At 39.1% G+C, this 23412-nt stretch overlaps 1 protein-coding gene across 1 annotated transcript; it reads right to left on the bottom strand.

Annotated features, from left to right (window-relative positions):
- Nucleotides 1-16713: 16713 nt before the first annotated feature.
- Nucleotides 16714-23037, bottom strand: LOC119731887 (ficolin-2-like). Its single transcript, XM_038205171.1, has 7 exons — nucleotides 23032-23037; nucleotides 22529-22595; nucleotides 21020-21241; nucleotides 19990-20147; nucleotides 19439-19497; nucleotides 18874-19076; nucleotides 16714-17159 (listed from the first exon to the last, which is right to left on the bottom strand). Exons 1-7 carry the CDS (start codon nucleotides 23035-23037, stop codon nucleotides 16900-16902), a joined length of 975 nt encoding a protein of 324 aa, XP_038061099.1. The 3' UTR covers nucleotides 16714-16899.
- Between the last annotated feature and the right edge of the window lie 375 nt (nucleotides 23038-23412).

Genomic DNA, 23412 nt, shown 5'->3' with positions numbered 1-23412 from the left:
AGTTTTAGTTGTATGTATTGAAGGCTCTAGAATGAATTATTAATCTTAAAACGGATGTTTTGAAATCTATACATTATTAGGCCTATAAGAATTTGCTTTACTTTACATGTTATTGTCACTGTCCAAAAAATGCAAACATTCAGAACAGAAGACTTAAAGGGAATGTAGAACATTTGCTTTTGCTGCAATTTTCAGAAATAAATGGATTTGGAAGATTAGAATGTTATAGGAAATATTGTTACACTGACCTTTTTCACGTTTTGGGTGCGTAGATGCTGGAAAAACCAAGAAAACCAATCATATTCTTGTAGTCTGGTTCCCTGACCCCACTTAAGATGAAACAGAGCAATTTATAGACTTTGGGGAATTTTAAGATCAGAAAATCAGTCTAGCACTAGCAGGCGTGTATTTCGTGATAATTTGACTGTTTCGTTTTTTGATGTTTGCAAATGTTGTACATGTATCTTCCCTAAAAGTGATTATGGTTAAGTGTCATTCTAATTCATGAGGTGTTTCTGAACTTTGATTCTAGAACATACTGCATTTCATCCTCCCTTCCATACACCCCTCAACCACAAATATCTGTACACATTACACGAATGAAGCATACATGTACATGTACATGTACATACATGTATACATGTACATACATATGATACTGTGTGTCAATTCGTAAGAGCGATCTGTGGTTTTTCCTCCTGCTGTTTCCATTCATAAATTTCAGTCTGCTAAGGCCAAGGCTGTATGTAATTCCAACGCTGACCACTGAAGGCTGCATAATCCAGCATTATGCAGAATCTGTGGTCATAGCCACAGCACTGTAACTGATTATGCCATCAGAAACCCAACTTACAGAGAGCTAGAAAGATATTGATGTGGTCAAATTGTGCAAGAAGATTACACATTCCAAAAGGCCAGTAGAAAAGGAAAAAACAGGTAATTGCTCTACATACCAACAGGAAAGCATGTATAAGGATGGATGACAGATTGGATTGGCTAAAATTTGAAACTGCGCATAAAAAGGAATTGAAGAAATCTAGTTTGCAATTTGTGCGAGTATAGGATGGGCATACATGACACAGAGAATGCCACTTTTTTGACATACTGGTACCGGTACATGTACCTAGCCATTTGTAAAAAAAAAAAAAGCACTGCAAAATTTGTCAATAGAAATAATTCTATGACAAGAAAACATTTTAATACATAAAAGGCAGTTAGCAAAAAGATAATTGTTGATTCAATAATGTCAAAATGAAAAAGCAATAATTTGCATTTGTCCTGTGTTTAAATATAACTCAGCTCGGTGTACATACATGTATGTACCGAAACTTGACCAAATGAAATGTAAGAATATCAGGAAATTATTAACAGTTGATTTAGAAATTAGAGACAAGCAGAAGGTTCTGCCATTTAGGAACACCATTCATGCGCAACTCAAGGCTATTACATTTCATTCATACTTTGGTTCTGACAGCATTTTGATAACTTAATTATTTGGTGAGTAAACTACCGGTACTATGAGTACAAATCACTGACACTTTTACAAAACCAATTTAAATCTGTGCACAGATGGGCCTGTATTTGCACAAAGCTACATATTGCACTGTACATTTCAAGAAGAAATATGGAGATGAAATTTACCATTTTTCAACAGCTTGTATAGGGCAAACAGTTTACCTCAAAAGAGAACCAATATTTTGGCGGCAGTTGATATCACGGCTGTTCTAAAAAAAAATGTGGACATGCACTTTTAATATCCAAGTACTAAATCTACTACTAGCCAGAAGAAAATGAAGCAAATGACAAGAATCAAGGTACCGTACATCATAAAGTCTCAAGGCTTTTGGATTTGTGCATATTTGTGTGAATGTCAAAAAAAAAATGAAAGAAAGAATCATGACTATATGTGTTCCCCCACAGCCAGCCAATGACGTAGAGCCATCTCGCTGATTGCGCAGAGTGTGTCAAAGGATTAGCATTACAATCATGATGGCAGGTTACTAGGATATTGAGCATGTTATAAACTACTGGCCCAACACATGATGACAGTCATAAATCAAGACAAGAGCTTCTATGGTAGCTGTGTCATCGATGGAACTGAATATCATGACTTTCTGGTTTCAGACAGGAAGCAGCCTTATATTTTCAGATAAAATCTTAATCTCCACTTCATGCTAATGGTTAAAAGCACAAGTGTTATGAATTAACAACCTACAATGAATACAATTTGCAATGGTCATGAAAGCACAGAGAGATTGCTGTGGCCACTAACTTGTGTGCAGCTTGTAGAGTATAATGAAACAATTTGATGGCAACAATCAAACAGTTATTTACAACTGTATTAATAAGGACCCCTGAGGAGTGTCCAATGTTGGAGAATAAGGCAAAGGTTTATTTTGCAAATGCTTTACAACAATGGGGGGAAAAACCCATATTAACTGAGTCCTGCTGTGTCTTGATAACCACATCCTCTTACAAATTCTTTACCAAATAAAGAGCAACAATGCCAGGCCAGAAACCAAGTTTCATTTCCCTGCTGGGATTGGGTACAATGCAATTTTAAATCTTTTGCTTCAAAAGATTTCAACTGAGTCAGACAGCGACAAGTCTTTGTGCATTGTGTTTTCAATTTGTGTTTTTCTCACCGCAGGGCTAAAACTGGCATTATTTCATTCACAGCTTTAACCACACCACATTTCTCTAAACTAGGGAATGGAGACCAGCAAATGTAAAGCACCAAAACCTCCACAAGTACAATCCACCATCTTTAATAGTTCTGTGTACCTTCAACAAAATCACTGTTATTTTTTTCTCCTTCAAATTTTCAAATTGTATGTCTTATTTTAACCCTGCCCCATAAAAACCTACTTTTTTATAATTTTGCATCTGCAACCCTCTTAAAAAACGGCTTTTACTTTGGACAGCTTTTGCAGTGACACATTAACCTGGTTCCTACATTATTGATTCTGATAGGGGGCAGGAACCAGTGTACCACAAGATAATTTAATTTCTGTTGGTCGCAAACAAGTTTGAAATTTGTTCAGTAATTATTTCATAACTAAATGTAGGCCAACTTTTTCTTTTAACCCTCCTATGCAAACGTAGAAACATACTTCTGTGCAAGGTTGTCCTTTCAGTCAAAATCAGTCAAGTGACTGTTTTAGCAGTTGAATGCTGCCTGCATACTTAGTAGGATTAACAGGTTCTGACTGTTTGTGTAACTTGATACAGCTATGCTTTGACTGTAGGTGATTGATAAGCCAGCTGTGCCTACCACTGGCCTGCTTTTGTCTGTTGACTGAATTTGACCAGTCACAGTGCTTGCTTCAAATATGATCTGACTGTTGGTGACTAGCGTGTGTAAAAGGCATGGCTGGGGAAGAGGACTGATTTTTTGACTGTCTGTGGCTGTTCAGACAGCAGGAGGGTTAATGTCACATTCAAAAGTGAGTAACTTAACTTTGGTATTGTTAGAAAAAATATAGCAATTAAAAAAACACCACCGTTCATTGAAACATGTAGAATACATGCCCACCTTCTAGCACACCCATGCAAACTATAGATAGTTAACACATCTATTAATCATCTGCTAATCTGTAATCAGTGCCATGAATATTGGCTCCTATGATGCATACATGTACCTGTCTTTTAATGCCTGCGTATCTTTAATCATGTTAAAGCTCATGGTGTGTCATCAGTTTCACAGCTGGAATAGGAATGATCAATTTCTACAGTCCTGCTAAACTCACTCCAGATTCTGATGTGTAGTATTACATTCTAGACTGAGTTTGCAGACTTCATGACTGATATTGATCTCTTGACTCTGTCTAATTTGTCAGTGTTCACAATCCACCCGCATCAACATGCATGCCCGAAATGCATAGATTTGAAATATGCATAGGTACTGTGGTGGGTTCATGAGGTTTTTCACATTGCACCAGATGCAAAGACACCAAGGCTAACACTTAATGGCATGAATATACATGTACTTTTTACATGGTGTCTTTTTACATGATGTACCCCTTCACAGTTGTGTTATCAATTGCGAAGAAAATGCGGAATAACTCAATATGAAAAAGTAGGAGCAGTTTCGGCCGACCAGCATTGGAAATTGTTACAAAAATACCACTTTACATAAAAATGTCAGCTCACCAGGAGCCATGATTGTACGGGACGCTTTAGACTGTCATTCCCTAACAGTCCAGTGGTAATTTGATCATTCTTTTTGATGTTTGCAAATGTTGTATCTTACCTTTAAGGGGAGGAGGCGTACAAGAAGGATAAAAATATTCAAGTTCAAATGTTGTTGGTTAAAATAAATTGAATGTTTAGATTTTTCTGTTTATTACAAGAGAAGAAACACCTAATTAATTATTAACTAATGTAACAATTCAATAAGTCTTGCCATCCATTTTAAACCTATTTTGACATTGGTCATTATCCTACCGGTAGATGCACTTGACGTTCAATGGTAATCAATTTACAAATTGCATAAATAGTACAAGTACCCTGTAACTCAAAATCAAAAAAGCTATTTTTAAAAATCTTGTTCAAATAAAATATTGATTTCAATTTTATTTTTTCAATCCTGATTTTTAACAACTCCAGACAAAATGTAGTGTGCATTGTGTGAAAAGAGGTAGTGTGGGCACCATCTACCGATGCACCTTCCATTACTGGTCACCCTACTGTAGTGCACATGTAATTCATGTACATATGTACACATTACCATAAAAGCAAATACTGACATGACATGTCAATAAAAAGCAATTAGCTAATGAAATGAAATGATATACGGTACATTGTATGTTAAAGGGAATGTACAACATTTGCTTTTGCTGCAATTTTCAGAAATAAATAGATTTCGAGGATTAGTATGTTATAGCAAATATTGTTAAATTGACTTGCTTCACGTTTTGGGCTCAGAGATGTTGGAAAATCCAAGAAAACCAACCATGCTCTTGTAATCTGGTTCCCTGACTCCACTTAAGGTGAAACAGAAGAATTTATAGACTTTGGGGAATTGTAAGGTCAGAGAATCAGTCTAGCAGGCTTGAACCCATTCACAATTGTGTCATCGATTGCAAAGAAAATGCGGAATAACTAAATATGAAAAAGCAGGAGCAGTTTTTGAAAAAAGCCAGTTTTCTCCAACGCTGGTCGGCTGACCAGCGTTGGAAAAACACAAGTTTTCTTGAAAATTTCAGCACACAAGGAGTCACGATTTTACAGGATGCTTTAGACTGTCATTCCCTAACAATCCAGTAAGATATTTCATGATAATTTGATCATTTCTTTTTTTGATGTTTGCAAATGTTGTACCTTCCCTTGAACCTCTGGCTTACATATTATGAATGGACTTCCACTGCCTGGTCACTGGTAAGTTTCATCAGGTATTATCTACATGTACATGTATTCATCTTCTATTATAACGCATAAACTATGCATCTTTAATTGAAAGACACTGTTTACAGATTAACCATTATTTCTAATGATGCCTTCATGCATGCACACATGTATACGAACACAAACGCATAATTTATTGTGATTGAAGAACAAGACAAAAAAAATTCAAACCTAATCAACAGACCCAGTGCTGTCCTGTCCTCACTTTTTCATCAGTTGGAAACCTGATTATTTTGTTAATTGTTTGCTGTTATCTTTTCTAATACAATTACTTTACATGTAATGTAAACCATGAATCCCTCTACCGCCTCAAAGAAACCTGCCTATTACTCCTTATAAAAATAACACTCTAAAAGAAATTGTGACTACCACTCTAACATGTAGATGCACATGTACAGTTCTCTTTCCAAGCATCAATTCATCTTAAATCATCTCAGATTGACAGTATAAATAAACACTGTGCCACAAGGCAGCAGTATACTGGTACATGTACTAGTAGCCATGGTAGCTGAGAAGCAACGGACATAACATTATGTGAGTTTACATGTTGATGCTCTGCATCAGGAGATATAAACATTGTAGGTACATGTACTACATGTGCAACATACATTTATGTACTTTGTCACTTTTCATCTGTAACCAGAAAAAAGACCACTGCCATTAAACAATAACATGACTCATCCGACATAATGCAATTTCTTCCCTGCTTGTCCAGAATACCGAGATGGAAAAAAAATCAAATTAAAAAGCTTTTTCGATTGCTGCCTTTGGTAAGGCATGAAATGATAAGTGGCCGACCCAATTTTGTGAGAAAAAGGACCATACATACATGTGTACATGTGAAGTACATACATTTATGGTATGATTCAAGTCTAGCGGTATTTGGCTATAATTTGTTTCCCCCACATTCTATTATTAATATGCTGACCAAACACATTTATATTTGCTACAATAAGCAAGTCTCTTGTATAAATTTCCGGAGCTGGCATTTTAGTCTTGGGCCTGGAAGCTTGGTACTGCTGTACTGCACAATGAAAGGGCTGGGTTATTCTTCTAATGAAGGCTATGCATACATGAATACCGGTATATACATGTAGCAAATAATAACAAGGTCTCCTGAGTCTAATACCCTGCATTTCTTTGAAATTCGGATCATGGCCATCTAATGTTTTCAGTCAACAGTACGACAATTGGTTTGCTAATGGAGCTATGGTAAGCTACATGTAAATGCAGTAGGGCAAAATGTGTAAAGGCCTTTGATATTATAAATCTGAAAACTTCATGTCGGACCCACTCCAACACGGAGATTCGGGGAACCCCTTTCACACTAGCAAGAATCCAACACGGCTTCTACACGGGTCCGGCACTCTACAGGGGTAACATCCAACCCTGGTCAGGACCACCGATGAGAGGTTCTACTCAGGTAGAAATATGTCAGATCTACAGCCGATCCAAGTACACAGCATACATGTAGTAAGGGTGAATGGTACGCCTTGTCTACCTGAGTTACGGTGGACCTGTGATGATTTCAACACGGTTGGGGGAAATAATATCCAAAGCCCTGTGACTAACAGTGTATAAAAGATGGATTTTAAGTGTACATGGTATACGCTGCCTTTCAATGTACCGGGTACGTGTATACATGTACATCTACATTTTAAATTTTACTTTCACAAAAACAAAACTCCTATTATTTTGGGCATCTGCAACCTTCTGAAAAAAAATGTTTTATTTTAGGGTTGCTTTTCAGCACAGGGAGATCTACCCTGCAATATGATTGTCCTTGATCTCTACATACTGATAGGGGGGGGGGGGGGAACCAGACTACATGTATTTTCATCTATCCTGTTGTGTAGAGTCTATACTGCAAGCTCCCTACACAGCACATGATCCGAGGCCAGTAACAAGGCACTCATCTCTCTCTCAACACCTGGCTTCCATAATTTAACACAGCTACAGTATGTACATGTATGTATGTTCATCAAAGCAAACAACCAAAGAAAATTCACAATGTACACACAATCATTTGTTTCTGCTTTTTATTCTATGTATTTCATTTCATTCAATTTTGTAATTGTAATTTGTATCCATTGACGACAAATCTTGGCCAAATGTCACAGGTCACATCTTTTAAACGCTGTACAGAAAACATTACATCTACATTGTAGTCCAGGACTTTGTGTCAAGGTTGGTTGCTAATACCCGGGCATACATGAGAAAGCATGTAAAAGTATTTGTTGTCTATGCTACAGATAAAACCATTACCTGAACTGCATGTCAATACAAATATGGTCAACAAAAGTATACATTTATATGGCACACAGCAGACATTCTTCAAAAATAATTGTTTTTGCTCCTTATCACAAATCTCTTTAAGATGACGCTTTCATTGAAACGTCACAGATATTTGTGATAAACATCGCAAATATCTGTGAGGTTTCAACAAAAATGCAAAAGTTTGTGATATTTGCAATGACGTAAAAAAAAAAACGCGTGATCATTGTGATGTCCTTACAGGGTTATCATTTAGTGCCATTATTTTAAGTCTTAAAAACTGCACTGCATTGTACATGTAAGTCTGCAGGTTTTGCTCAAATATTAACTTTGAATTATTCATTTCCTTTTGTTTTGCTTCATCAAACATGTAACTTATTTCAGTTTATTAATTGAATTTAACCTAGCATAATTCTACTTCTTTCATTATTCCCCAGGGGGTATTGAGGATAATATATAAATGCATAGAGTGTGCCACAGCATCTTAATATGTACACTCAGCTTGCTAAAACCCGCTTGCCCATATAGTTAACATCCATGATGACACACTACTGGCAATAACCTATTTGCTAATAAATGCCAAATTGTGCGGCCAGTGTGAAACGGGAGCAACCGATTAGTGACAAATTGACATCCCCCAGTTGAGCCAGAAGAAACAGAACTGCACAAACCTGCCCGGGGCAAATCAAGAGGGCAAATATTGGGCTGTGATGATGGCTCAAGATACAGCGCGGAGGTTGCATACATACATGTAGTATGCGAATAATAACAGCATCAATGCACGGCTAAATTGATACTCTACCTACATGTACATCCTTATGATGACTCATAATGTAAGCTGTATGCATGGCCATACAATGTACTCTCTGCATATCATGTTACATGAACGGTGCAGTCTTTTTAAGTGTAGTAATCCTAAACCTGACTTTTTTTCGTGAAGCTTTTATTGAACAAACTTCACAGAAAAGAAGAAAAAGGGCCTTTTAACTTGTTTCAAAATGGTTCACATGGGTGGTTTTAAATGGTTGATAAAACACCGACTGGCTTTAAACACTTTTTTCCCGGCACCGCTGTATTCTGCACAACATCGCCATATAAGGAGATTTTTAGTACTACTTGTGCGAGGCTCATACATGTACCATTAACACAGCTAGAGGGGTGGTTCACAAAACATGAGGTAGAATTGTTGAACAAAATCATTCGAAATTTATAATTGTTTGACTTGTTTTGACTTTTAGACCGAAAGGTATTGGAATGTGCTTGGCCGGTATTAAACAAGTATGTTTAAACCTGGCAAGGGGCCTGGTCGCCGATAATGAATAAACGTACAATTGTTTAAAACCGGCAAAGCACATTATTATTCCCTTATAAAACAGCATCTTTGTACCAGTATAAAGACCATTGATAGAATTACACTGAATATTGTGAATACTGTTTTCTAATGATAACAGCAAGATTTTGATTGATTATTCTCAACTTCTCGAGTTACATTTGCATTGTGAATGAATAAAAGAACAGAGATCCCATGGAGACTTCGAGACATCTTGTAGTTCTTTACCAACAGCGCACTTTGTGTCTGAACATGAAACATGATGCCATTTATCTGGCCAACTGTCTGCCTTTGAGGCAAGCTTTGAGGGGTTACACAAATATGAGCAGATCTGTGGTTCAAAGGTTGCTAGCTCGAACCATTTACAGAGATGTGTGGCCTGGTTTTTAAAACAAAATGAGTGTTTCACACGATGAACAAAAAGTGAGGGCCCTGTGAAGTACATGGGCAACTCCAAGCAAACAGGGACATGGCCCCTTTTCATTTCATAAGTTATTGCTAATAGATGTAAGGACCTGGATATAAACCTTTTTAGTCAAATCTCCATCATTTTCTATGAAATATGTCACGTTTCTTCCTGGTGATGTTTGGCTTTTAAAAGGTACTACTTTATGTGCATTTTCATTTGTTTGCATATTTTTCTTGGAAAAAGCATTAGTCACAAACTTATTATGCAATTTAGTAAATAGTAGTATGACTTTATACCTTAAAAACAATATAAAAAAAAATCTGCCCATGACTTTTCTATAGACATGTACAGGTGCAAAGCTGTGGACGCTTAGCCATATGAAATGCGAGTGACGAAAAGACCTTATTATTATTATTATTATTTTAAACTAGTTAGTGATCATATTGCTGATAATTGATAATTTACTTCTCCCACCAATACCAAGTATAAAAGCATGGGCCTTTAAAACCAAAAACCCAGCACATTATAATAGAGAGCCCTTGAAATTTGAAATGCGAGTGACAAATGAAATGCGAGTGACAAATGAAATGCGACTGACGATATCACTTTAAGAATGCAGACAGAGAAGCTTTTAGATGGTAATATTGAGGGAAGTGCATAGTACATGCACTAAGCATGCATATATAAGGCAGGCATTATTTATGGTACCCATGATGCATTGTATCTCCATAGGAACAGTTCCAAGTTATATTTCTAAATGAATAGTCTGACCCTACAAGAATAAAACTTGTAAGTTAACTGTTGAAAGTCAATTTTGGTGAAATAATTCATGCTCCTGCTGCTAATGTAATTTACAACCAAATGATTCTCAGACTTAACTTCCGTTTTGAAAAAAATGAACTACAGTGGCTATATACGTGTAGCTAAGCAGTTGACCATTGTCAACCGAATGTTTCTCAGACTTTACTTTTCCTTTAGAAGGAAAAGTAAATTAAATCTTAAAAAAGAAAAGGAAATACACGTATGGATAACATCATAATAGCTGGGGTAAAAATACACTAAAAGAATGAATAATTAGCCTAAGCTATGGATAATGCCATGGGGGAAAAACACAGCAAGCAGTGTTACTGAGTATGAATGGCCATGTTGGCAGGTAACCACATGCGCAATATATGTATATTATATCGCTCAGCGTAAAAAAGCATTCATGGATATCAAACTTGTTTGAATACAGTTCCTATTAAAAGCGATTTTAGATTACTCAAAAAAATTGTGTGTTTCAAAAGATATTTTAGTCTCCTATTTAAGTTTCAGTTTTTACCCAATGACCGCCACAAAATTATTTCATAAATTTTCATCTTTGTACGAGTGCTACAAGTTCCACAATGTATTTTAGATTTTCGGAAGATTGTCGCTCAGCAGGCTTGCGAGTTGCGATGCGACTGCTGTTTCTTGTACAATTTCTCGACCAATAGTAGGCTATAATATAGCGTGCAGCCATACAGTATGGGCAATCAATTGTACAAGAAACAGCCATCGCATTGCAACTCGCGCACCTGAGCGACAAGATCGATTTGCATAAACGTGACGTCACAGCTTTGGGGTCATCGCTTTTTACATTCAAAATGGCTGCCATGAACAGGTGATTTTCGTGTGCATATGGGCTCCAGAAAGATGCCTAAATTTCTCCCCCAAAAATGGATATTAGGACACCTAAGCACTTCAGAGAAGAACAGCCGAGACATCATGGAATACAACTTTATGTAAGAAAATTTGCGCATTTATTGACAAACTCCTCAGTAGTGGGGTCACTGGGGAGAACCAGGCGTGTGGCCAGAGGTACAGTGCAGCAATATCGCGGCCACACTAGTGGGGCTAGCCTATTCGGTGGAGGGTTCGGAAAGTTCCAGCGCTCCACTCAGTAGAGCTAGGCCATACCTAGTCCGAGTAACTTGGACCCAACTTATTGCCTTTTTAACAATCGGACATAGTCTGGCGATAGTAGGGTCCAAGCTAATCCCTATATGCCGAGCAACACAATTAATAGGGAGTCGGGAACTAGGACAGATTTTATGGACGGAAACCAGTACAAGCTAGTTCCTGACTCCCATTTATTGTTTAAAATGCACTTGTACAAACGTAATCCAGTCTACTCATGACCATAATCGATGCATCACGGGCGCTCTGTAACGGAATCGCACTCGGGATACGGGGACCATCGAATGAACGCTTGGCATGAAGACCACATCGCAATTCATGTATACGAATCGAAATTCAACGTGCTCACGATCGCGAGGGGAGCTCTCGGAATTGAACAGGAAATTTCACTTTTCATCCGGATCGTAAGTAAACTTCAGTACAACCTTCTTATTTATCAATGTCTACTTGTACCTCAGGTGGCGTATCTAGTAATTTGTAGGCCATTTTGAGGGTGACATCTGATGTTTTTGTTGGGCAATGTTGGGTTTTTGGGTCAATGACAGAATTGTGTTGCTCGGCATATGAGGATTAGCTTGGACCTAGCTCTAGCTCTACTGAGTGGAGCGTTGAATTACGGGTACCCCTCCATACCAACGCTCCACCGATTCGCCATACTTTGGTAGAACCATCACAGTAGCATAGTCACAAACCCACGCGAGGACAAAAAGACCCCAAAAAAACGGTAAAGAGATTACAAATGAGAGAGACAGTTATCCTGGATTGATCTATACATTCTTGACATTCCATGAGACCCCTTATATTGTTCCCAAACATTTATCTACGACTGTTTTGTGTAATAATACGTGCTCCTTGGGTGTGTTCAAAGCCCATACTGTCGAATGTCGTTGATAAAGCGCGACTTGTTTTTCTTCGCGATCGAGCAACGACGGTGACGTCACGTCAGGCGCCCTCATTGACAAGCTAATTCAAGAACTGAGCCTCCATGCAAACACATTGAACTGTAAGTTTTCAGACTATTTTGCTGTTTTTTTCCAAAATGTTCGCTGTTTGGGAACAATATAAGGGGTCTCATGAAATGTCAAGAATGTATAGATCAATCCAGGATAACTGTCTCTCTCATTTGTAATCTCTTTACCGGTTTTTTGGGGTCTTTTTGTCCTCGCGTGGGTTTGTGACTATGCTACTGTGATGGTGCTACCAAAGTATGGCGAATCGGTGGAGCGTTGGTATGGAGGGGTACCCGTAATTCAACGCTCCACTCAGTAGAGCTAGCTTGGACCCTACTATCGCCAGACCATGTCCGAATGTTAAAAAGGCGATAAGTTGGGTCCAACTCCAAGTTACTCGGACTAGTTCTAGTATAGACCCGTGAACGTGGCTATATACATAGCCACGCTTCAGTCTATAGTAAAAACACTCTATTGTGATCCGCGGTTATTAAGATGGAGTGACCGTTCTAGCCGAATTTTGGCTACATTTGACAGAATATTTGCATACAAAAATGAGTTGTACAGAAAATCAGCAGAATATTTTTTTCGGCAGAATTATGAAGATGAAGGAAAATGAAAAAGATTAGAGAAATATGGCACATTTGGTTTGAAAAACACAATGGAACAGCAATACCGGTATATACTGGATGATTTGGCAGACTTTCAAAGTGGATTTAGCAGAATTTTATATGGTATTATTATTATTTACGGTCATCTTGCCATGTAAGACAGTTAGTCGGGTACCCACTGGTGATACTCCTGCCGTTTTGCGCATGCGGAACTCAGGGTACCAGAGTGTCAAAACTGTGTCATGCCTGTCTTTGATTTTCTGATCATTTTGAAAACATTCGTTGTGACAAAGTTGTGCCGTACTTTACATCAAATTTCTTGGCAATGACAGATCCAACACTCGCGGAAATTCACAGGAGGCCCAACAAGTAAGTCACAGTGATTGGCTATGGGCAAAATTATACATGGTTATATGTAGCGGATCAAAAGATAGAATGCGTTCACTTGTATTTACCCGAGGGAAGCGCGTGGCGTTGTATACAACGCCACGTTCACGGGTCTAGTTCTAGTACAGCCTACACATGCTACAGACAGGTAACGTTTCCTGAAATTGCAGAGTTTGGGGTAGCTCTACTGAGTGGAGCGTTGAATTACGGGTACCCCTCCATACAAACGCTCCACCGATTTGCCATACTTTGGTAGCACCTTTCCTACATGGTAGCACCATCACAGTAGCATAGTCACAAACCCACGCGAGGACAAAAAGACCCCAAAAAACCGGTAAAGAGAATACAAATGAGAGAGACAGTTTTCCTGGATTGATCTATACATTCTTGACATTCCATGAGACCCCTTATATTGTTCCCAAACAGCGAACATTTTGGAAAAAAACAGCAAAATAGTCTGAAAACTTACAGTTCAATGTGTTTGCATGGAGGCTCAGTTCTTGAATTAGCTTGTCAATGAGGGCGTCTGACGTGACGTCACCGTCGTTGCTCGATCGCGAAGAAAAACAAGTCGCGCTTTATCAACGACTGTTTCGTGTAATGATACGTGCTCCGATCCGCGCCGTACGACAGTATGGGCTTTGAACACACCCAGGGTGGAGACGTCATTAATTTGTTTAGAACGTGTACGTTTCAGCCGTCTCCACCTTGGGTGTGTTCAAAGCCCATACTGTCGTACGGCGCGGATCGGAGCACGTTCTTTCCTCTCTCACCGCACCGCACGCGGTCGCACGTGCGCCCGCGTGTGTGTGCACACACGTACTGTACACGAGATGAGCCGAGCAGCCAATCGTCTGCGGGGTTTTTTTTTTCGGGGTTGCGACATGAAACAGCCGTCAATCTGTCCAAGCGACTCAGACGCGTCCGGGGTTATTTTGTCAGGGTCAGGTTAAAATCTAATTTCTACACGTTCGTATGGGTCTTTACTGATGGGCAAATTTCGTCGAAATTACACAGCCTAAACAATCGGACGGGCAAATTTAGATTTCTAGGTGAGTACTCAACACCCATACGGAATTATGTATGTCGGATCGATTTCGCCAGGTTCGAAATGAAACAAGAACGTGGCGTTGTATACAACGCCACGTTCGATCACGGGTCTATATGGAGGGGTACCCGTAATTCAACGCTCCACTCAGTACTAGAGCTAAGTTTGGGGTAGCGACAAAACTTCTTTTTAAATAACAAAAAAAACGGATGTGTCCTCAACTACACAACCCCGAAGTTCCAGCGCTCGCGCCAGTAGAGCTAGGCAGGCTAGACCAACATCATTTTTGTACTTACGTTGCCATTGGTTTCTGCATCATTTTTCTTCGGATGGGTGGTGCAGACTTGTCCCTCGTCCCTTCGATTTTAGGCGGTCCTTTAGTTAGACTGTCCTGTTCTTTAAGATCAGTTTTATTTTTTACTTTGCTGTCCTCACTGATGAGTCTTTGAGTTTGAGGGTCCGGCAACGGCGAATCAGCTGACTGTGTCATCAGCTGTTCGCCTGCCGTGGATGCGGCTTCCATGACGGTACAACTACAAAATCAACAGCAGCACACGATTACTTCAGTGGAACAGGTCACAGGAAACTCGTCAACAGAGAAGAAAACAAAGACGCAAGATTTCCGTCAAATATTGTGTAGATGAGAGGTCCATGTATTTAGATTTACATTTAGTTAGTCTTCATACTTTCAATGCAAAGAATTACAGGAATTTTACTGTCACTACACGATTACGATTTAGCCCGACGTGTAAAAATAAAAACCAGCCGCCGGTTTGCGGCAGGGTGACCGTAAGGTCATGACTAAATTCTGCTAAATGCACTTCAAAAATCTGTCAGATGGATCAAAAATCTGCCAAATTCCCCAGAATTACTCGAAATACACTATAAACACTTTAAATCACAAGTAGATATTGTAATATTGCCTTAATGAATATTCATATTGCATTATAGACAATCTATAGCCACATAAAGATTATAGGAATTTACGTAAATGTCAGGCAAAACGCGGTTGTGTCAAGACGAAATCCAGTTCCCAGTGAACCTCAGCACCTACATCAGGCAACCTGTCCTATTTTGCAAGGGTTTGTTTGAAAAGATTGAAGGTTTTGTAAAACAAATGTACCATTTATTTGCAAATTTGCTGTTTTCCTGTCAAATAACCTTCTTGCAGAATTCTGCCAGAAATCTGCCAAAAAAATCCATTCTGTCAAATTTTCTGTCAAACTCGTTTTTTAACCAAATAAATCTGTCAAAGTTAGCCGAAAATCGGCTAAAACGGTCACCATGGTTTGCGGCAAAATTCCACTGGTTTCGAACCACTTGCAAGGATACCAGTGAATTTACATGATCGGAAACTCGGTGAGTCAAATGAGGGCGCTGTTTCATGTTACCTTCAACCCACGTGAGATCCGTGGTTCCACCATCTAGAGCTGTATAATTATACAGCCTGAGCAAAAAAAAAGCGGAAACCAACTCCGCAAAAATATATTTCATATTTAAAGAAAATATGTAGCACCAAACATAACAATGACTGGAAAGTCAATTTCATAAGCTACTTTTAGAAGAAAAATTACTGAAATTGCTTAATCCGTTCAAAGAATCACCATTTAAACGCAATGACCCTAAAACCTTGTTCGTCCAAAAAAAGCAGTTAATATTGTGTATTCTGACTGTTTGGAACAACAAAGACAATGACACAATAAACTTGTTTCAACAACTGTCAACAACTGTAGTACACAATATCTTCATTAATAACCCCGGTTAGGCAAACAATATGACTTATCAAATCCACTTTTGTTTTTAAAGACGGGCCTTCAAAATGACTTTATTGAATATTTTTAACTTTTAAACTGAGGTTTTATCTCCGGTGATGTTTGAAGACAATGTGACGACGATACTTGAAATCTCACTTTTGGACGTAACAGGTTTTAGGGTCATTGCGTTTAAATGGTGATATTCTTCGAAACGGATTGAGCACTTTCAGTATTTTTTTCATCTAAGTAGCTTATAAAATTGGCTTTCAAGTCAATATTAGGTTTAGTGCTACATATTTTTTTTAAATATGAAATATAATTGTTGGGGTTTGGGTTTCGCTTTTTTTTACTCACCCTGTACATCTCCATGGGTTCCACTAAAACAACGCAAAATCGGACTAAAAAAAACGCCGTCTTGTGACGCTCAGGAGTAAGGTGGCAATGTTTTTTTTCTTCAATTTTCTGTACAATTTAACCAGAGCTAGCTACGTCAATTTTTTTTATATTCCCCATCCCAAAACCTCCCCTAAAACGGTCGCCAATCTCTGGGCCCAGGTCTAAATGTAACCCCCCCCCCCCGCATCTATGCCAAATAGACCTACAAGGTTTTTTTTTTTCAAACAAAATCGTCCGAGTTTGAAGCCACAAGTCACAAATGCTTAACCATTTCTACAATCCCAATTATAGGCCGCAAGGACCTTTTACGCGCACCCGTGTACGCGCACCCTTATTTATGGTTAAATTTCCAATTATAAATGTCTTTTTTTTACAAAGTAGTTAACTGTTAACATTTTACAACGTTTTTCGGATTTTCATTTGTGTTTCCTTCATTGAATTATAATTTCGTTGGAATGTGAACCAGACGATGCCTCTGCTGTCCCCCGTCATTGCCTGCTCATAGTCCTGGTAAGGACCGTTCAGATGACTCAAGATGCAGGCGGAATGATACCACCAACCTCCTTGGTAGTCTAGCGCGCAGGACCCACTGTAGCCATCGTTGTCTTGGTCCAGTGTGGAGAATTTGCTTCCATTGTGATGAGACAAGGAGTCTCCTGGAGGAAAACAATCGTGTGGAGCGATAATATTATTGTGATGGAAGAAAATAGATGACGAAAAAAGGGTTCAAAATGAAGAGGCATTGTAATTGAGTAAAGAATATGATTGCGATGAAAACGTGTCAAAGCAGAAGACCATTCGGTGATTCAAATCCACCTTCCTGCCGCACCCTCTCCCGGATTGACCCCCCCCCCCCCCCATTGGTTATTCCCGACAACAGGCAATGACCATCGTGCACACTGCAATGCTTGATAGAAATAATGCCAGTTATAATGCTCTTGTCTTGTGACAGTGAGAACCATAACGCTCATTAATGTCACCAGTAAATTGGTAGGTATTATAAATTCAGAAATGTTGATGGTTCTCGGTCCATGTCTCGATTGGACTCTCATCAGCCTGTCTCTGGCAAGTACGGTCAAGTACATGTAAGCTAATGCACGTGCGTGCGGTGTGGGCAAAAACATTTTCGAGGGAACAAGGGAAGGGGAGTGAGATTTCCGTTTTGTCTTTTGCCCCCCCCCCCCCCATATTGTACAAATAATTACACGGCAAACAAAAGTTTCTGAATACCTTTTTGCAAAAGTTTTCTTTACACCACCAACAGTGGTTATAGAATCAGGAATGCATGGATAACATTCGAAATAGGTGTCAGGCCTAGAGGTTTCTTTGGATCATTGACTAGAGATGGATTTTGAATGTTTTCCACAATAATTCCGATTATGCATCCCAGACTAGTGTACACTTCTATAGGAGTCAGGCCCTCACGGTGGGAAGGACAGAAGGAGCATGAGAAGGAGTTGAGAGAGACTGATGACTGGATAGGAACCATCCAGTCATTCCTAACAAAGTCATTGCCGTCTAAGATGGCTTCTACGAATAAGGGCTGCAGCCCTTATTCGTAGAAGCCATCTTAGACGGCAATGACTTTGTTAAGCTGGGATAGCATGAGTCAATCTATTGTGCATTCATTGTTACTGAAGTAAAAAAAAACCACACACACACAAAGATACCCTCTAATTAAGATGGCCACTAGGCCTATACGTAGTAAGTCTATTGTCTGTCTATGGCATCTTCCTTTTTAAAAAGAGAATGTGTGGCTAGCCTTACTCGTAGATTCAAATTCTAGCCAGACTACAACATTGGTCTTCCTCTAGACTTTACATTCACCATGACTGAAGTTGCCAGATGCTGACCAGGCATACAACCACTCCAATTATCTTCCCCCTCCAATATCTATTACCTTTTCCCTTCCCATGATGCATGCATTCTACGCGTCCTTGACTTGAAAAACACCCCTCCAACCCCGAGCCCTATTTCAAGTTGCTTAACCTGGCCAGACTGACCCACCAGCGTAGCGCGGGGCGTGAGGAGGTGGGCGTTGGGGCGTGGAGGCTCCCGACATTTTCTTGTAACTTGTTTCAAAATGGTTCAATATGTTTTATATCTTTAATCTTAATGTTTCATTCACTTCCACTAAGTTCCATTGCGTTCCATTTCATTTGACTTGTTCTAAATTATGCTATGGAGAAGAATGGGCCGGGAAAGTGAAACGAGGCAGCTATATATATACGGCCCGGACACAAAGCCATTGATAGCGCCCTCTACCGCCGCGATGGTTGACCACGCTTGCCAGGGGCAGGGCGGCTGCATATTAAGGGGAATAAAATCCAAATGCAGTCTTGAAACAAGACCTTAATATTGATGACATACCTCCTCCACCGCCTGGCTCTTTTCCAGCCACTTCCAATTGGAACATGTTCCCAACCACACGGAATGCTCTGTACTTTGTATATGCCTGACTGCCGTCCCAAGCCAGTAGGTCCACGCGTAACTCCCAGCTGCCAGTCCCCGTTAGACGTCTCAAGTTCTCGTTGCCCAGCCAAAAGTCCCCAGACAAGTTTCCAAAACCGTTTCTGGAAATGTAAGTTGCGATGATACTCTTTCCTTAAACAGTGGCATACACATCAGAACGCGGGTGGGGATGGGGCGTCCGCTATACTATGCGCCCTTTCAGCTCCCCCCTAGTGTTTTTTCCCCCCCATCATTTAATCCGCCCCCTTCCAACCACACACACGAAAATTACCACCCCCCGCATTGCAAACCGGACCCTAGTACGCCACTGGTTGCTTTGAAGCGGTACCGTACCAAATTTGCCCAAGCATAGAGAGATTGACTGCTTTGTCTATAAAAAAAAAACCTCCCGTTTATTTATATATGTTTATGCAAGTTTTGAGATTAATATCAATTATAATTGTGCTTAAATATATTTCAGTACCTGTAAGTCTGCCAGTCACGATAAAAGTCCACAGACCCATTCACCCTTCGCTGAAACACCTGAAGGAAAATATCGAACACTTTTAATGGTGAACTTTTTCCCTCCTGCCTTAAAAAAAAAACCAGTTATGAATTTCGGCTTTTGACCCACAACATTTTGCTGAAAATAACATGACAACGATTGAATGTTAAAGTTGATCTACCCGTGCTCTTCGACACGTCATTTTTTTTCCACCAAATTTTCAATTTGTTTCATTTAAACGGAAAAACGTATTTTAACGGAAAAACGTATTTTTTGGTCTTTTCAGGACATTTTCAACTCTCTCAAAATTACAGTTTACTTTTGGTTTGCCTTTGCGCCCATTGAACGCACAGACATACATCCTGAGTGATTGTGGGCCTCAAAATATAAGTTGTAAAGTGATTTGTTCATAACTAAACGTGGGCTGGGGTTTTCGCTGTTCTTTGATGCATCATTCGAATGTGAATAACGTTAGTATTGCTACTTGCTAAAATCTACTTGCGGGTTTAATAACTTCAAGGTATACTCACGATCCAGCCTCCACCATCTGTATCCATATCACAGTACACTGTCAAACTAGGTTGGTTTCCACCCGGATAGATGATGTATAAACCACTCTCCAATGACCCATGTTGGAGGACATCTTGGCAATCGGTAATTTCACCGGGAATCTCGATGGGTGTTGGTTCTTCAACATTAAAAAATAAATACACAAATAAATAAATACATACAAGCGTTCGTGATGGAATGGTTTCAATTTGTGAGTGTTCTTGCTTTATAGTATGAAGAGAGGCGACAACGGGACGGATCCACCAGTTTCAGCCCGAAATGAAACGCCGGATGACAACAGAGGAGCTAGGGGCTATGTTAAACAAGATTGTCACTCTAAATCTCCCTGTAAAGACACTAATAATATGGAATACAGGGGCGTAGCACGGTCATATTTATTGGGGGGGGAGGGTAAACATTTCTTGAAAAGGGCACTTTCTCATCCGTGCTGAACTGTAGACAGGCTTTTTTTCTTCTCCGGACACGTCTTTGCCTTCGTAAAATCGGGGGCTGGTACCATCTGTCGATGGGGGCGCTGTTCAAAACCGACGATTATGCACACTACTAACAGACAATTATTATATGGTGGTTATTAATACCCCCCCCCCCCCCCCCCCCCCCCCCCCCCGCTGGCTACGCCTATGGAATATACTCTGTCGTAATCAAATACATATGTATACAGGCATGCAACTTTTCAGCTGATCAGCTGATTTCCTCTTTTTTGACCTCCCATGTGTGCCATTGAAAATAGAAAAACACTGTACAAAGTCTTGGGAAGATTTGAATTTCCTCTTTTTTGGGATTTCCCAGTTGCATGCCTGTGTATATATGCAAAGCGACCTTGCATTTCCGGTCGTTTGAAAGGATGTCTGTTATGTACTAAAAGTTGCCGCACAATTTCGAACAAGAGTAATGAAATAAACCCAATAGTGGGGAACAAATCAAACCATTCCGCCATCACCCTTTGAAAGGATAAACATATTCACGAAGAAGATTGGAAACACTGAATACCTTCCACACCGTCACAGCCAAACCACGCCTTCAGTTTGTCCGTATCCTGTGTAAATATCACCTGATCCAAGTAGCCGTCGGGTGTTTCCTGATCTTCCATATATATGTTGACGCCCCCTGGGCGTGTCTCTGTACAACTGCATGGATCAAGGGGCGTCACCCATTTGGCAACGCCTCCATTCAAAGCAGATTGGTGAATGTAGCAAATTTTGGCTCTTGCGGCTGAGGAATATACAATTTTAAATGAATTGGCAAATTTCGTACATCCATGGTTTATGTGCGCATGTGGTCACCTCAGTATATAGATATGTTCCTTTTTAGTTCCATGAGCTTTCCTATATTCTTATCAGGCTTCGCATAAAATTTCGGTTTGGGATATCAAATTAATAAGTTCCAATATTTTGATGAATCATCACGCTACTATTTCCTACAGTTTCAATTCATATCGATCGTGGCACAGTATTTCGGGCAATCCATTTTAATGTAATGTTTAGCAGGATGCCGTGCACATACAACATTAACATGTGATATTAATGGTATGAAAGTTATAAGAAAATAAAAGCAAAAGACACAAACAACAAATTTATGACAACTAGGAAAGAAAAAGAAAAACAAAGTGCGAAATTATATTATCAGCAGACCATATGCCTTCTACTGAAAATGTCATAATTAGGCAAGATGAAATTTTGTGACATAAGACGAATTCGTTTCTCAATAACATAGTTCAGCGTAGTCGATACGAAATCGAATACTCCTCCCCGAATATAGGTGTGCTCATGGTTTGAATTTGCTTCAAATAAAATTGAAATTACATGACGAAATTGAATGTATTGAAAGTGCACTAAACCAATTTTGCTGGACGAATTTGAATATTAAAAGGGTAAATTAGAAAAGAAAATGTTTTCAAACAGTGGGGAAACCTACGGAAAGCTATGTGTTTCACTCGGACATTATTATTAGGACTCTTTTTTTTTTCGAGTTTCACCACGAAAAATAGAATGAGACATAGAACCACAAATCTGCCCACAATGAGTATTGGAATTATTATTTTTCACATTTCGAATTATTAGCGCTGGAACATAATTCAGGCGAATCCTATGTGCTTTATGGGCGTAAAAGCAACCCCAAGTAAAGGCGTATTTTCAGAGAGTTAAAAACCTCCAACGAACGTTAATAAACAAGTAGTTTTCGGTTTAGCTAAAACACAAAGCCTACAAACTGAAAGTTCGTTAGGATAATAAAATCGAATATGTTGAAGAGCAGTGGTAGAGATTATCAAATAGCTATGCTGTATAGGAAAGACATCCGCACCTTGGCATTCAATTCAAACAAATTTACCCAAACCTTGGAAAGAATACTTGAGGTTTTGAAATAAAACGTAACGAAGTAACAGCAAGAATTGCCAATTGCAAGCGAATTTCAAACTTGGGAATCGAACTGATTTCCCGCCATGTCTCAAGTGAACAGAGATTTATGTCTCAACATCAAAGGACGGCCGATAATACTTACAGATATACGTTCCAAATGTGATGAGGACGAAACACACAGAGAGTCTGTGCTGAGTGTTCATCTCGATCTGACAAAAAAATTAATAAGCATAGATTTTACGGACAATACTTGAATGATCGTTGTAGTATATTGAATGTTGACTTTAAGCTTCATTCCATTCTGCCTGTAATTACTGATTGACCTGCATTAAAATTGACCGTTTATTAGATGTTCTATGCATAATATACAACGCGAATTATTTCTTAAAAACAATAACAACGACAACAACGACAATAACAACAACGGATATGACACAAATCCATCGCAAAGAAAAAAAACAAAATCGAAACTGTTACAGTAGTATCACGATTATCATATACTCCAATTACATTAAAAACATGATCTTGATGGTGTTTGTTTGACAGAAATTACTGCAAATGAAGTAGATGTTAAAGGAAACGGGTCCCAAATGACCCGCAACATATTTTTTTGCGAGGATCTAGCGTCGGCGCGGAAACACGTACCGCCATTATGTTTTATATCATTCTAAAGATTGGAAGCTTAACTTATCCCTGGTGAGTATTGGATTGGTTTTCAAAAAGGTTTTGAAATTATTCGTGTTCAAATAAAGGCATGTCAAAAACAAACTCACCCGATTGCAAGGAAAATCAATCATGCGCATTTTTTTTCTAATGTGGATATGCTTCATCATGTTCATGATGTGACGAAATCGTTGCCTTTTCTTTCTGTGATTCCTTTTCGATCCAAATAGACTATATACCTTAAATAAATTCATTATATTGTTCTTCGTTTCAAGTTCAATGTGTTTGTAATATAAATCAACTGTTTTTGTTTATTATTTCAACAGCACTCGAGTTTGCATTAATTTGATGTACCGCATCATC

The sequence above is a fragment of the Patiria miniata genome, unplaced genomic scaffold (genome assembly GCF_015706575.1).
Source record: "Patiria miniata isolate m_02_andy unplaced genomic scaffold, ASM1570657v1 HiC_scaffold_24, whole genome shotgun sequence".
Lineage (NCBI taxonomy): Eukaryota > Metazoa > Echinodermata > Asteroidea > Valvatida > Asterinidae > Patiria > Patiria miniata.
The sequence above is the reverse complement of the archived record's forward strand: the minus strand, read 5'-3'. Positions and strand labels throughout refer to the sequence as shown.